The 16910-nt window shown below is 43.9% G+C and overlaps 1 protein-coding gene across 2 annotated transcripts in view; it reads left to right on the forward strand.

Annotated features, from left to right (window-relative positions):
- TTC21A (tetratricopeptide repeat domain 21A) overlaps positions 1-16910 on the forward strand; it is a 1029691-nt gene that overhangs the window by 709404 nt on the left and 303377 nt on the right. For both annotated transcript variants that reach the window (XM_069647746.1, XM_069647747.1), the window contains exon 21: positions 8091-8201. In XM_069647746.1, coding sequence (XP_069503847.1) covers positions 8091-8201 — 111 coding nt within the window. The remainder of the gene's footprint in view (positions 1-8090; positions 8202-16910) is intronic.

The following is a 16910-nucleotide window of genomic DNA, read 5'->3' on the forward strand; positions in this document are numbered from 1 at the left end:
CTCATTCTAATACTCACATTCCTCCTCACTGTGCTACGGTCAACCCTCCAGACTCCTCTACTCTCGCTCCTCCTCTCACACTGTATCCAGGGATGTGATGCCCTGCTTACTCTCCCAAGCAAATGGTGCCCTGCCCACCCTTCTCTACTAATCTGACTCTCTCGCATCACCCATGTCCTTTCACTGTACCTGCTACCCTCAATCATCCACTCTATCTCCCACTCTCCACTCACTACTACCCTTGTTCTCACACTCTCTCACTCCCTGCTTCACTCTTACAAAAAGGATACCACTCTCCCTCACAAACAATACTTCACCTGCCATCTGCTCAAGCTATGCCACCAACTCCTCAGCACTGCACTCTATCGTTTGTCCACCCGCTTGGTCTCTTAGTCTTAGTTTTCTGTGTTGTCTTGGCCACCTAATTTGGTTAAAAGAAGGATGATTCCGTTGTCGGGATTCTTTTACATTTTGAACCACCTTTTTGTTTCCTTCGAATGAGCCCAATGAGGGTGTGTTTTATATATTGTAGGTGCTTCTCTGTAGGTGCACTCACTTGCCCAATGGAACAACCCAAGATTATACACAATGCAGTCCCACAACTGTTCCCTTGCCATACTAACTGCCCCTTTCTTCCACCAGGAATGTTAGACTCTCTCTAAAATCCCTTTCCTTGTTTCCCCAATATACAATCATTAGTTCACTGTATAAGGCTTGCCTCACCTGGAAATAGGCCCAGATTTAAAAGGGTAATTCCACCATTGAAAGGTAACAGATATTACTTTATCTTGGGGCAGCATCAGTCATTGACAGACAGTAAACTGTGTCCAGGATGAAACACTTCTGCATCGGACTGCTATGTTGGTGGCCAGAAGCACTTCAGATGGCCCACGCTACTCGGATGCCAGGCAGTTTGTCCAGTGATGGCTTCTCACATACACCAAGTGCCCAAACTTGACATGGTGGCACAACGATTCAGGTTCTTTTTCAGTGCCTGCTGGACCTGTGAATAGAGATATGCCTGACAACTTTGACCGGCTTCTGACAATATTGACACACTGCATCTTCTAGCAACTGAACATTTGCTCGATCTATTAGGACTGGAGGTGCCTCTTGTAAAACCATTGAGAATTTCATGAGGGCGTAAACCCCTCTTCTTGTTTGCGATTCCATGCATAATCATCCGCAGCACCTCTGGCCATTTCAGACCAGTTTCGGATCATATTTTGGAGATTTTATTTTTCAAGATCCCATTGTGTCATTTCACCAACTCTGGAGATTGTGGATGATATCGACAGTGTAGCCTCTGCTGGATTTTCAGCATCAGTCATGCACAAAATCGCATATCAGTGCTTTAACTTATGGTTGAATGTCAGCTCATTGACACAGGTATTCTTCTATCCTCTTTGAAAACATGGGCAGTATTACAAAGACAATTTCCCACCCAGCAGCATTGGGCAGTTTGATAAAATCACATTACAAATTTTTCCTACAATTTCTCTACTGCTGTTGACAAATATGGTGCGTATCATTTGCGCTGTACCTGTGTCACCCACCACCCCCTTTGTGTATGTGTGCAACCCTGTGTGCATACTTGCAAAATTATGAAGTGATAGAGGCACAACTAGAGCAACATCAATTGATTGCCATATCTTGTCTGACTGTTATGTACAGCCTGCCTTTCTCTAGGCATTTTTGTCATCATCAGAAGCATTTTCATGTAGCTTAGTTAATTTGTCAAGGTTGTAATAGGTAATAGGAGGTTGTACTTGGAGTTGGATAAACCATTTCACAGCCAGGAGTTTAGGAGAAAGGGCAGCATCCCTCGCTGCTGTATTGTCAAGGGCATGCCCTCATATGACTTAGTTTCACTGAACTTGATAAGCAGTGCATTTTGCCAGTGCGATTTCTTTGGCCAACATTACAGATGTGAGAAGGGCTTCTAAGTACAAAGTGCTCTTAAATGGTGTGCTAGCTGTGTTTAGGGATCATCTCACCCTCCTAAAAGACCTTAGTCATGGACAACTCCAAAGGCATACCAACTTCTGATAGGGTACATGCTCTTGTCATGGCAATGAGTTAAGCAATTTTAGGAGAAAGCACATCAGGAATGTGTGCACTTTGCACTTTCAATGAACTTATAGGTAGGCCAAACTGCATCCCCAGACGTCAACTCCTCATGCTCATTTCTTAAACCTGACCCCTCCACATAGTAATTCCACCTCCTCGTTCTGAAGAAGAATATCAAACAGTTTTCAGTGGTTTTGTGTGGGCTGCTGTTACTAAAATATAATTGTGAGCTTTACAATGTGCTGGGCTTCGCCGCAGTGAGGCGGAATTTAACAAAGCATCGAGTTAGGGTTACGTTTTCAGAGATCAACAGAATGAGATTATATTTTATAAGGTGTGAAGCAGACAATTGTTTTTTGTTTTCAACAATAATGCTGTCATTTTATGTGGGCCTGCTACAATAAGGGGCAAAACAGACACACTAGTTTCTGATTATTTGACTTTGAATGTAGCCACTGACCGCAAGCAGGGTGGTAGCTCATCAACGCCTAGATTCATTACAGTAATATAACAGGCAATCGAGTGATGCTTGTGTCAATGTTTCTGTGTTGTTGCTGATTGTGCATAGCCCCCTTTTTGATCGCCATATACAACAAATGGCTGTTTCTCAATCTGGTAAACCAAGGACCCTGGTCCTGTCTGCCCCTTCTTCCCTCATTACTCCAGCCTCAACCATGGAGCTCCCAAGCAATTCTGCAGCTAAGAACTACCTTGCTTATCCAGTGCTGCAAAGAATTTCCGTTGATCTCCTTATTGCTTACAAAGACGCTCTCCTTCCACTCACTACTCTTCTTAATTCTACTGAATCCACCTTCTATATAGATCTGATATCCCCTCTCTGATCCCACCCTCACAATACATCCATGACCCTGCAACGTTGTCCCTCAAAATAAATGATGCCTACCTCTCTCCGAGATGCCAACTTTGTCTCATGTTGTAAATATGTCACTCTCTGTCACACTTTTTTTATGGCCACTCACTTCATCTCACTCCCCACTGCCCCTCATGCCAACTCTCTCTTTTCTATCCCATTTCACTCCCCCTTTCCCTTATGAGCTAATACCCATGCTAACCTCAGCTTATCCATCGTGCACTCCTGTTGATCCCTCTGACAATTAAAGAGCTTACATCTGTCGAATATTCCTTCTTCAATCTCTCCATTTGAACAGTGTGACAAAGTCCCCTGTTTAGCGCAGTAGACATCTAGTGCAATGACCAATGGGGCTGGCACATTCCTGGTAATGCACCCAGGAATGGGTTACAGAGGATACCCTGGCCACTCTCAATTAGTCCCCGTCAAAGATCAGTGGACAGTCACATGAGAAAGATAAACAATCCTGCTCCACATATTAAAGAATCCAAAGCTCCCACTAGCAAGACTCAAATTCCATTAGAGAAAATACATGAACACAGACTTATTGGCATTCAGCTTTACAACAAGGATAGAGATCAAGCGCACACTGTTAATGTTCCTGAGGGCCCTGAGATAAAGCAGCGCCCACTTTAAAGGCCCAGAGAGGTTTTCCTTCCCCCACGCGTGTGCTCACAAATGATCTAATTATATAAATCAATTCTCCCCCAACAGCCTTTTCACTTGTGGGTGATAAACACTCACAAGTACAAGGTAAACCAACATTTCTTTTATACATGCAGGCTGCAGAAACACTTAAAAAAAGAATAAGGTTTTTATTCAGTTTCATAAACAATGAGAACACATCACCATCGTAACAACTCACATTTACCCCCCCACCATGCATGCTGGCTGCAGAAACACTTTAAAAGGGTTTTCAGCGTTGCTCTAACACACTGAACAGTCTGGACCTCTCAGGCAGTCTCTCCCAGTCATAGGAGGGGATTCCAAGTTGGCAGACACAAATATATTCTTGCAAATACTGTTTGTTCACTTTTCCAGCCTACTTAAAACTGGTTGAGATCGTTTCTCCTTTCAGAATGAAGCCATTGTGAAATACCTTAGGGTATCTCACATAGGGAATCTCGAGAGCCACTTATTTAGGTGACCAACGAAGGGCAGATCCGCTCAGCTCTCAATTCTAGGGGTAAAAGAGCATGAAAGACTCACCGGGATGGGAAGCCCGGGGTTATGCTCAGGACAATGCCCAAAGGGAGACACTGTACATTACCGGGGAAGAAGAAGAGGAGGGTGTGATTCCCGAGACCTTTGCCGGCTGTGCCACATCTGACCCCCTTCCTCCCATTGAATCTCTCTTACCCAAACCCACCAACCCCTCTGTATATAACCAATCCCAAAGGATCTCAAACACTATCACAGTCAGAAACCGTCTCTCTCTCAATCCCTATCGTCCTATTTTCTACCTGTCTACTCCCATATAGCACAGTTTACCCATCCTACCCCATAGAAAAAGCTAACACTCTAACTCCCCTTTCCGACCCGAACACTTTTCCCCTGAAATGAAAACCAAAGGACTAACCCTAGAGCTGTTTACCTGACATGGCCCGACACAAGAGTCAGACAGAGTCCGGCAATTAACCATAATCACACAGGCCTGACAGCCCTTTCTTTTCCCCATAGGGATAAAAGGTGGAGCAAGAGAGCACAGTACTAGCAGGGCAGACCGCAAAACAAGACAGCTATCCAGACCCGGCAGTTCAAAAGGAGGAGAAAGGCGGCGAATATCGAGAGCCTAACAAGAAGAGACACAACCTTGCCCTTTTCGACACAGACCCGCGAAACCTTCGCAGAGGGAAGCGTAAGACCCGAGGAGAATAGCCCAAGTGTATTGCAGCAGATGTCAATGGTACACGCAGCGTATCGACGCTGATAAGATGGAGCGAGGGAGACTCCTGCTATCGTGGCACCAGCCTTGACTCCAGTTATGAAAAAAAAGCCAAGGGGTTCATCACAGCCGGTGAGTCGAAGGGGGAACCAATGAGAGACGGACTGTGATGAATGAAAGTCACAAAGTGGCAGAGAAAACGAAGTTCAAAGAACTGTAAGATTGAAAAGGGATGGACAAGCTGCAGAATGGGACTAGCACCATGTGGTTGCTGCTCCAAAAAACTCTGGTCCACCCACATATGAGTAAAACTACAGATACCAGAAGGCCGTAGGAGAGCCGTCAAGATAGGTCAAAGTGGTCATACAGGGCGTTAAGCAAAATCCTCGTACAGTCGAAAGCTTTTGACCTAACAACTATAAAGAAAGCAAGGGATGTGAATCCCGCCACATGAGAAAGCAAAGGAAGTCAATCCCGCTAACAGTAAATGTGGATATGAAGTTGGCAAGTCCCAAGAAACAGTGTGTTGACAAGCGTGAAGCCGGCCGAGGGATGTCTACTGGAACTGTTTAAAAGACATTAAGATTTGTGAATGAAGGATAAGCCATAGTGAACCCGTTGGAGGGAGGCTGAAGAAGAGGGGGACCCAGTGGTGAGGCCATTACACAAGAAATACGTGGAATAGAACTTTGTGTGTGTTTGCTATTTGAAAACCTATCAGGCTGCTCGGGACCAGGAGGCACAACAACCGAAGGCCCTGATATGGATAAGAACTGTTGTAGGATACAAGCCCAGAAGAGGGATATCCAGGGGGTGAAAAGCTACCACCCAACACCACGAGGAACAAGGGTCAGCGCCTGGAAGAGGTGGACCCAGAAGCGAAGAATCCTCACCCTAAGTAAAACCAGGAAAAAAACTTTCATTTTGTTGAAGGAACTTTTGTTTTGTTATTGGAATACTCAAGCTACTGCATACTGACATATTATTTGTGAACACTTCTGTCTTTTCTTGAAAACCAGCCCACACCCTTTTTTTATTAGTTGTAAGGTTTGGCAATAGGTTTCTTAGTATAGGCCCTTTTTATTTGATAAGACGCCACAAGGACTGCCTAATTTTCATTTGATGATCAACACTTGCTCCCATCTTCGATTTAGGTTTAGATTAGGCGTTTTTCCAACATCCATACAGTTTAATAAACACCCTTGAAATGTGATCACTTTTGTCTGCCTTTAGTGTTGCCACCATGAGTTCCTTACACCATCAAGTGCTACTTTAGTGACAAGCTTCATCTTTATCCTCCTGTGCAAAGCCCTCCTCGTCAGTGAAACTTGAGTTTAGTTCTAGAATTGCTTATGAGTAAGACCTTTGAGGTTTGAACTTCCTGCAACCTGAACCTCCTCTCCTGGAAGACTGTCTACCTAGTAGTGGTCACTTTTGCCAAGAGATTGAATGACTTGCAAGCGCTCGCTTTTAAGGACCTTTATTTGGTTTCCCATTCTGATAAACTGGTTTCAAGGACAGTTATTCCCTTCATTCCTAAAATCCTATCTGATTTTTCTGTGAACCGGGAAATCTGCTTACCAGTGTTTCAGTCTAGGCCTCATAATTATTCAGCAGAAGCCCATTTGGAAGCAGAATTTATTATTATAACTTTTATTCGGACACAACTCAATCTTTTAGCAGGTCAAACAGGTCCAACAGCCTTTTCCCTACTCATTTTGGTGCTTATTTCTGATGGACTGTAGGCAGTCCCGGAAAATATTACCAGATGGATTGTGATGTAGGGCCTCATTACAGGTTTGGTGATATCCACTGGAAAATCTGGCGGGATACCACCAAAACGGGAATACCGTTACCTGCAGATTACAGATGTCAGCAAGGGTATGTTAATCCCTATTCCATGGAGTCCCGTAGAACTCCATGTGGGGATAAAATCATAGCCGGTAGTACCGGCTGTTTTTTGCTGGTGGGTTACCTGACTTACCTCCAGCTCTTGGCTGGAGGTTAATCAGGCCACCCTACTGGAAAACGTGTAGTATGCTGGTACCGAAACATGGCGGTAAACTGAATTACTGGCATGTTAATTCCAGACAAGCATACTCGTTATGAGGCCCCCACACTTTGCATGGTCTTCCTGTTCCAGAATGACTAAGGGTGCTGAGATACAAAACTAAAAGAGCGGGGGGTAGCAGCTTCCCAGTGATGGCTGCCCAACTCTGGAACTCTCTCCCACACACACTACGCACAGACCAATCCTTCTACAAATTCAGAAATGACACCAAACGGTCGTTGATCTCCAAAGACACAACTGCTTAGACCCTACTTCCTTCCTGTGCCCCATATGTACATATCTCCCCCTAGTTACCTTATACTGAATGACCTTGCCTCTGTATGTATATACCTCACTGCTTACTGATAATGTGTAACTGTATTCTTGCCACATTCCTCCATATGTAATTATCGTGTATAGTACCTATTGTGTATACTACCTATTCCTTCCTCACTCCTCTATTTGTAACTGCTGTGTGTACAATCTGCTCTGTATCCATGAACATGCATATTCTTGTAATGCGCCCATATACCTTAGGGTGGGGTGCGCAATATAAATAATGAACTAAACTAAACTGCATGCAAATTCCATGTGATCTAAGGCAGCATCTGTGGTTTCCCAAAAACATGTTCCCATTATTGAGATCTAGAGATCTAGAAGGATGGATATTTTGACAATGACGTACCACTTACGCTATTTGTTTGAAGGCATCTAACATACTCTGCCATCTGCTCCCCAGTAAAATGTTTCCTGTGTAATCTATCCCAACAATTCAGGAAGAAGGAAGAGCACTATAGATGGAAGAGTAACAAAAAATGTACTTTGTAGTGATCAGGGAGTCTTCATTCTTGGCTCTTCCTCCTTCAAAACACAAACCCAATCATCCATTTGTGCTCATTACACTACACCTACTGGCATGTAGAGGTGAAAAGCTTGGCCCAGGGGTGCCAGATTCCATATTATCTTGCTACATTATGTAGCATCTGTGGAGCATTGTTAGGGTCTGGCCTGCTGCAGGAGCAGGCCTCCTAAGAAGTTTGGAGGGAGAGCGAGCCACATACTAATAGTATCTGAATAAATATGAAGGTAACTGTGTATCTTCTCGTCTGTACTTAGTGGGTTGCTTTGTATGTTCAATGATTTCATTAACAAAAGGCAAATAGAAAATGAAAGCCATTAAATTGAAGTGTTAACATTGCTGTACATTTTTTCAGGTGATGTTGAAGTTGGCGCGACTCCACTTGATGCGAGAAGATATGGAGTCTTGTACTGAACAGTGTGCTGTTCTCCTTAATAATGACCACAGCAAAGAAGATGCTGCAATGGTAAAATAAAGAAAGTATTTGACATTTATGTAAAAAAATGTCTTGGTGTACACATTTATTGTAGTATTTGGTACATTAACATTCCGAAAATGTTTCTATGCGCCTCCTTATTCTCCTTAATGGTGTCATCTTGACTTTCTGTGTGATAAACAACTATGATAAAGCTGCATAATTCAATCTATTTGCCTGCAAGTACTCTATGCTGTTTGATCCACAGAATTCTATGCAAGCAGCGAATGGCTACAAAAACAATACATATACTACTTGTAAATTCAGTCCCACTCCCTCCCACTTGCTTGTTTGGATGCCAGGACCTGCAGCAGGCCAGGCCGGAAAACCACACAAATACTCCTTCAAATCACAGCTAGAGGCGTTATTGGAATACCCAGTACATGATCCTCCTTTCACTTGCCCAGCTACCTTGCTCTCTTACGTAACCTACATCAGCAGGACAGGAGCCAGTTCATAGGTTTTTTTCCACCAAGCAGTAGTGTAATGATATTAGGTTACGCTGGTTGAATGTTGTGGAGGAGGGATAACTAGGAACTAAGAGTACTTATCAAAATTAATGTAATTATATATTACGTTTGCATCCAGAAGCTCTCCTTCATTTCCAATTTGAGGGGAGAGATTATACAAGAATTTACTGGTAAACCTGTAACAGCCAATGGTCGCTGGCATCAAGCTCATATATTGATAGCATTTGTGCCGGTATTCCTTACACTGGATAACTATACCAGGCTTATGTTGGCTTCACCTGCATATGTGTAGTTAAACCTTAGCATATGGTGACTATACCAGGCATAAGATGTTATTATTGCTGCATTTGAGGATGCATTTGACATTTGATAGCAAAAACATTCTGGGTTAGCTGATGCTTATTTTTACTTGCTGTACTTGAGCGTGATGGTTGGAGCAAATTTTTTATATGCACCATTTTGGCTCCATAATCTGACAGGAATGCAGCTGATATAGCTGTGTGAGGCACTGTGTATTGTTTCACTACCAGGTGTCTCCTTGTCATGTAGTAACAGTAGTTAAAGGGTCTGCACATACACGCGCAGTCCGCAACACAGATGGGTACACCCTTCCGAGGCATAAGTGCTGAGGCGCACCACACAGCAGAGCATTGGTGGCCTAGAGTTTAGGCTGGTGGAACCGAACAGCCAATGGTGTTGGGTTTGAGTCTCAGCACTGATGAACTCAGTGTTTTTTTTTTTACATTGTTTTCATTTCACCCATGCAATAATCTTTTTTTAAATCTTTTTATTGGCTAAATTAGCCTTTAAAAAGAACAGAAGAAGAATTCATCATTCAACATTTCCACATAACATTTATGCACACGAGTTTTCAAGTCGCATGCATGGAACAATCCCTCATCCCAACATTAACACCAAGACATCAAGCTCCTTGTTATGCCCTCAGCCTGAATTACCACACTTTGTGCTCTGTCAAAGCAAGTTCCCAAGTTTTTTTGTTGTTAAACCAGCAGTTTTTCCAACAAATGCAAAAATTGGATTAGTTCATAGTTTAATTGCCTCTCTCTGCAATCAAACATTGCTTGCCACCATTCCTCCGCACTTCGGGTTTGATATTTCATTAGCTGTGGCCCCAGAGTCAGTGATCTTTGCGGGTGCAGGCCCTTACAGAACAGTGTCAGATGTTTTAAAGTTTCTTCCTCTTGTTTGCAGAATCTACACTCTGCAATGGTGGCTTCTGTTTTGCTTAACTCTCTTAGGGCCTCATTACATGGTATGCAGTAAGGGTTTACCGGTACCGGTAAGGGCACCAGTACCGGTAAACCCTTACCGCCTTACTACGATGTCCCTTTGCCAGACCCGACCTCAATGGCTGGTTTTACCAGCCGTTAAGGAACGGGCCCGCAAAGGGACGTTGGTGGTAATTACGGTACCGCAATTTGCGGTACCGTAATTACCTCCTTCCCCATTCCCATTGAGCCCTATGGGGGTAAAAATGGGAATGGGGAAGTGCCTTGGTGAATGGGGAATTACCGGCCCCGCTCACCTTGGAGTAGGCCGGTAATTCCGCCATCCACCAAGGCGGACACAGTAAAATACCGGCGGCAACCATGGCACTAACAGCGCCATGGTTACCGCATACCGTGTAATGAGGCCCTTAGTCACTCCTTAGTTTTTAAGGCATTTAAATGAAATTTTATAAACAAGAATCTGCTGACATTGTCTGGATACAGTTCGATGTGATTCAGCAGAGTATTTATGTTTCTGGGTTCGATCGGGGCATCTTTCATCAAGATGTTGGAATTTCTTTGGGTCCCAGTCAGAATCCAGTCTAATCTTCAGACTGTGGTTTTTGCTAGGTTTGGATTGTCGTGTAGAGTTTTTAGATCTATGACATAAAACTCCAAGATTTCCTCGCAGCGTTTATTCCAAAGTGACAGAAGACACACAGGATTTCCATTGCCTGGGTTATGCAATATTTCAAACTGCAGGGCCACTTTCTTCAGTGTCACCTTCCGGAACAGACTCCGAAGATTCCAGCTGACACGTGCAATAATTGAAATTAGATTTAATTCATGTCTAATACAGGCAGTAGCTGTTCCTTCTGGTAGTTGCAAGACTCTTACCCAGAAAATGTTCTCTAAGGTTGACCATACATCAGAAGATCATCCAAATGCATTTTACGCACCGAATATTAGGGCCGGCACTACCTTTTGACAATAGAAATTCCTTACTGGTTTAATGGAAAATTTTCCATACTTCTTGTTTAGGACACTCGCTTGGCTTGCAAATTGTCAACATTTTGTTTTGGTGACTTCTTCCCAAGGGCTGTCGTTCAAATTTGCGTTGATTTGCATGCCCAAGTATCTTGTGTTTGTCACGTTGCTGAGGCATTCTTTCCCTAAGTACTATTTGTTTTTTTTCTGCTTGGATGTTTTCAGATTTTGCAGGGTCAAAACCTCAATCTTTCTTTTGTTAATCTGTAGACCATTTGCTCTTACATATAGGTCCACAACGTCCATCTTTCACTGCAGGCCTATTGGTTTAGTATCCAGTAATATTAAGTCATCGGCATATAACATCCAACTTATTTGGGATCCATTTATTCTAGGCGGGAATGATCGAACGCTATTGATGGATCTTCCAATGTCTGGTAGAAATAGGTTGAATATAACTGCGCCCAGTGGACAGCCTTGCTTTACTCCACAATAGGTGTTCATCGCCTCGGACAACTTGCCCTTTTGGTCTAAACGGATTTGAATGCTAGTTCCTGTATGGAGCTCTTGGATAGCTGCTAACAGATTTTCAGGGCACTCCCACGTCTTCAGTTTGACCCATGACAGTTCTCAATCTATACTATCAAAAGCGTGGGAGAAGTCTATTAAAGCTAAGTACACTTTGGTTCCAGTTCTTATGGATTCCATCTTTAGTAAGTTTATCAGGAGGAGGTTCAGTCCGCAACCTACGCCCTTAACAAAACCAGTCTGCAGTGGATCCATCTGGTTTGATTCGGCTGCCCATTTCACTAGTTGCGGCTGTAAAAGGGTTGCATACACTTTCCCCAGCACATCTAAGAGTGCTATAGGGCGGTAGTCTTTGGGGTCAGCGAGATTTCCTTTCTTGAAGATGGGAATAATAATCGCGCTCTTCTATGATTTGGGACTTTTGCAGTTGGCCGATATCCTCTTGAACAAGGCGTAGCATAGCTCCGTCCATAGTTCCGGGTTTTGCTTAATAGTAGTAAGGGAGAGTCACATACGCTGGCAGGTTCTTTCTGACTTTTGGGGTCTGCAACATCGTTAACCTTATGCTGATAGAAGGGTGTTCCTACTGGCAGTCCGTTGCACCTAACCCTCCACTCATAACTGTAGTCCGAGTACTACAACCATTTCATTTCTACAACATATGAATTAAGGGATCTGTAGTCTTGGGTCACTGCACTTGACTGATGTAAGTAAGATTGGCCTGAAACAATTCTCTTAATAATGGTATTACATTTTTACTCTATTCGTTATTGACTATAAATCTTAATATGGGGCTGTTCGTTACAAGATAAAACTCTTTCACCAATGCACCCCCTTCCTTAATTACTTGTTTAGTCTGGTCATTTAACTATTTAATCTGCATAAAGTCATGTTCAATACAGTATTACTTAAAACAATGTCCGACTGTTCGGGCAGGGCGGGGCAGCCTAAGAGTTGTGGCCACAGAAGCTGATCATTATACTGTATTCACAAATGTTACCAATTCAATCCCTAGTAGATGAATATCTCTCATAAAAGAGTCCATTGTTGAATTTGTGTGTTTCCTCAGTTTTATTCCCCCTGGTCAACCAATACTCTTTTAATCACTGTTTATTTTGGGAAAGCAATTAGTGGTAATTATTATTTCCCAGTGATCAGTTATGTCATTTTAACCAAATAATAGATTAAATGAATACACATTCTCAAACCTTCCTCCTTGCAATGCTTTTTCTCCTCTCTGCACTCCTCCTCTAGAGAGTTCTTCCATACACCACACGTCTCCAAACTCCTTCCAGTCTCTCCTTCCACAAGCACCCTCACAGCTAGACTGAGAGTTTCGGCTTATATAGACTTATGTCCCTCCTCTCTCTTATTTGTACTCCCTGTGAGGATTTGCACCTGTGTGACCAAATTGGTTATTAGCAGGGATTGGCAAGTTTGAACGTGTACACCTGCTTGAATTGAGGGCTGGTGAGTGGACCAGTCTTCAAATGGCTGGTCCACCATTTTGCCTTTCCCTTGTGCCTTTATTATGCTTTTCCCACCAATGCAAGGCATATAGCTGTGTTTACTGCTTTGCTGTGTTGGTAATAACTTGGATGACCAGGGTGAGTGGTTTCCTATTTCCTGTATCCCCGGCCTCTACTCACAGAATGAAGGAAGTTGGCAGCATCAGATTTTCCTGCAAGTGAACATGGCTTCACTCTGCAAACTGCACAGCAAATGTTTGCTTCTCCCTGAGGTCTGCAGTGATCTCTGAGCAAGGTCAGGTAGGATTTATAGAAAGCCTCTCATGGCCTGTGTGGGATGTGGCAAAGAACAGCTAATCTCTACCCACTGCATGCTATCTGTATTTCTGATGGCCCCAAATTCCGATTTCTCAAATGGGCAATGTCGCCATTTGTTACGTGCTTTCCTATTAGTTTGAAGTCCTGGTTTCTTTTAAGGATCATGGTCTCCGTCAGTTACCTGCTTTCCTATCAATTCCAGATCAAGGGCTTTTGAATGGACAGCGGCTGATGGAGTATGCTGATGGTGTCCAGTGACTGCCCACTGCATAGCGGCAGGGAATAAGTACGGGACCCAACATCCACTGGATGGGGAGGTAGCTGGCTCCTTTCCTCACCCCACTAGAATATTATTGATCCTGACAGGGGACTTCCTCACAGCTGGCTAGGGTTACAAAATGTTCTTATCAAACATAATGATTAATCTGATTTTATTCCTAGGCATAATATAACCAATAACTAGAGAAGGCAAATCTAAGCAATGAACAGAGTAAAAATGAACCTTCGCAATACACAGTAATTTGTCTAGATAATTAGGGAAAATTGCCATTCTTGGTGGGATGTACTGGGTTGTTGCAGACTGCTTGTTTCCAACTTGCATATGACTGGATTTAGGGCAGATTCCGGTTCTTTTTATTTAGCAGTATTGGGGTATATTGTAACAGGTGTTTGACAGACCTTTTTCCCTACAAAATACTTTGATGACCTACTCCATTCCCAGTTTCTAATTCTCACCAGGATTGAAACTCTAATGTTGTTCTGGGAGTTTAGTAGGCCTTTTCAATTCATGGCTACAGACAAGTTGCTTACCGTGTAGACTTCCTTTTTAGTTGCCATTGCTTCTGCCATTGCTTCTGCCAAATGAGTTGGTGAAATCCATGTCCGAATGGATTGTGTCCTCCCACGTATTCCTCATCTTAGATATTCGTATCATCAGCTTTGCTGCTTTGGAAAAAAATGTCCGCACCAGAAGGAGCTGTGCTCGATGTCGTGGCATCGATGTCCCTCGAGGGCTGCCGTAGAGTGGCAACGTCATCCGCAGTATAAATGTCTCGAGCCGCGCCCATTGGCTTCAGTTCCATTTTTCCGAAAGCTTTTGCTTCGTGTGTATGGAAACGGCGCTTCAGTCTTTCGAGATGTCTTTTTCATCTAACCCTCCTGCCCCTAAAACTGGCTTTAAAAAGTGCCAGAATTGCGGGAAGAAAATGCCTATAACTGAACCCCATCGAGTTTGCCTCTGGTGTTTGGGTCCAGACTATCGAGTTGACGAATGCGGTTCCTGTCAAGCTATGACGAATAAAGCTCTCAAGGAACTACAAGGTAAATTGGCTATGGGCGAGGAATCTTTGAAGAAAAATAAAGACTCTGCAGAGTCTAGGGAAAAGTCCCGATGCAATTTGAAGAAATCTAGGTTAAGGAGTCGGTCAAGAAAATCTTTGTCATCTTCTTCGAAGAAGAGGCATCACCGATCTCCCTCTTCTTCTTCTTCGTCGACTTCTGATACTGGGGTTATCACTTGTCCATCAAAACATGATTCCCCTAGAAAATGGGAGGCTTTTAGAGCCTCAATGATGCGAATCTTCGAGAATGTGGCCCCTACCTACGTGAAGACCATGTCCCAGGTCATTCTAAAGATGACAGAGGAAGGTCAGGGACTAGACGCTCTAAATCCGGTGAAAAATCGTCAAGGGTGTCGTCGAGAGAAACCTCTCGGATACCTCATAAAAAGAGCAGGCAGGCCTATTGATGCATAAACCAAAGGCAACACTAGACAAAATTGCATCAGGTGCCAAACCGTCATCGAAAACTGTGTCGAAGGTCTCCTCGACGCCTCTGTCGAAGACTTACTCGACACCAGTGTTGAAGGTAGCGTCAACACCTTCCTCGACGGCACCTACATCTAAAGCTGCTTCGACCTTACAGAAGCCAGCATCGACAATATCGACGCCATTGACACCCTTGTCGAGGGCAACATTGATTCCTGCACCAGTATCAAACCTTTGGCAAAACCAAGGTCAATGCCCTCACACACCACAGGTAACATTTTTCAGCCTGTGCCAAGAAAATACTTTTTCAAGTCTATGGCCTCTATTTATGAGGAACAATCCTCGGAAGAGGAGATTTCCCCTTCTGGGTTAAAGTATGGTACAAGGGATGTTCCTGAAGAACTAATTGACCCTCAGTCCAAAATGTCTGACCTCTATGACTGTCTCCAAACAGCTAGTGGTATAGACACGTCACCTGAAATGGAATTCGACAAACCTGACCCTGCTGATCATGCAGACTCAGCATATAGAAATATCATAAATAGGGTGGTGGAGTTCAGGAGGTAGAACAGAAATTCACCCACCTATGAACAGGATGACATGACGGACATTCTCAGTCCGGTCCTCAAAAGGATCCTGTTCTTCCTTTTCATACAGCACTTCAGAGGAAGGCTATGGCCGCATGGGGAACCCCAGAATCTGGACTACCAGTGAACAAAAATGTTGCGAGGAAATACACAAACAAGGGGGGGGGGTTCTGGGAGTTTCTCTACTACCGGCCTATATCCCGGGTTAGAGTCTCAACCAGAGTCTTTAGCTCACCATCCTTCCACAGATGAGAAATTTCCACTACATATCAGTCTTTGTCCAGCACCGAAATGCCTGGCAATGCCTGGCAATTCTCTGGCAATTCTCTCCTGAACAAGAGTACCAACAGCATCCCCAGACATGTGTTTCGGCCTGGTTGGGCCTCGTCATTGAGGTGTAGCTCTGCCTCTCTATGAACAGTCGGCAAGGGTTCCACATCTGGATTACCCTTTAACCCAAAGCTACTTAATATGCAAAAACAAGGGGGGTTCTGGGAGTTTCTCTACTACTGGCCTATATCCCGGGTTAGAGTCTCAACCAGAGTCTTTAGCTCACTATCCTTTCACAGAAGAGAAATTTCCACTACATATCAGTCTTTGTCCTGCCCAAGAGCAGTCCAGCACCGAAATACCTGGCAATTCTCTTCTGAACAAGAGTACCAACAGCAACCCCAGACACGTGTTAGACCTTCTTCCTCTGACCCTGACTATTTAACTAAGCATCCTACACCTGAAAGCTTAGTAGTCCAGGCAGCTACATCTACTAGACAATCTGCATACCCTTCTATTCCCCCAGATAGGGACGATAAGAGAATTGATGCCTGGTCTCGCAAGATTTTTTTCTTCGAGCAGTATGGCTTTAAAGTCAACAAATGTGACTTGCACCCTTGCAAGATTCACATACATCCTGTGGAATTGTATTAGTGCGGCGGCTGAACACATTCCTGAGGGCGAGGAACGAGAAGGCTTCCTTGCAATTGTGAAAGATGGAAAGAAGGCAATGGGGGAATGCCTTCAATCAGGACTGGACACTGCTGACAGCATCAGCAGGTCCATGGCATCTAGCACAGTGGTACGCAGGTTTGCGTGGCCGAGAAAGTCGGGCTTTGCACAGGATGTGCAGGCCAGACTTCTCAATATGCCATTTGACGTCTTGAGGTTGTTCGGCAGCAAGGCAGATGAAAGTTTGGAGATGTTGCAGACCTCTAAGGCGGTGGATAAGTCACTTAGCACCTCCATACGGCAACCTCAGCAACACTCCTACTTAGGCTCATCTTCCTGGTAGGGTCGTCCTTTTCGTTTGTATTCCTCATTTGGAAGAGGAAAAGGACAGGCTAGTCAAAGAG

The sequence above is a fragment of the Ambystoma mexicanum genome, chromosome 2q (assembly GCF_040938575.1).
Source record: "Ambystoma mexicanum isolate Mex_15411 chromosome 2q, UKY_AmexF1_1, whole genome shotgun sequence".
NCBI classification, from domain to species: Eukaryota; Metazoa; Chordata; class Amphibia; order Caudata; family Ambystomatidae; genus Ambystoma; species Ambystoma mexicanum.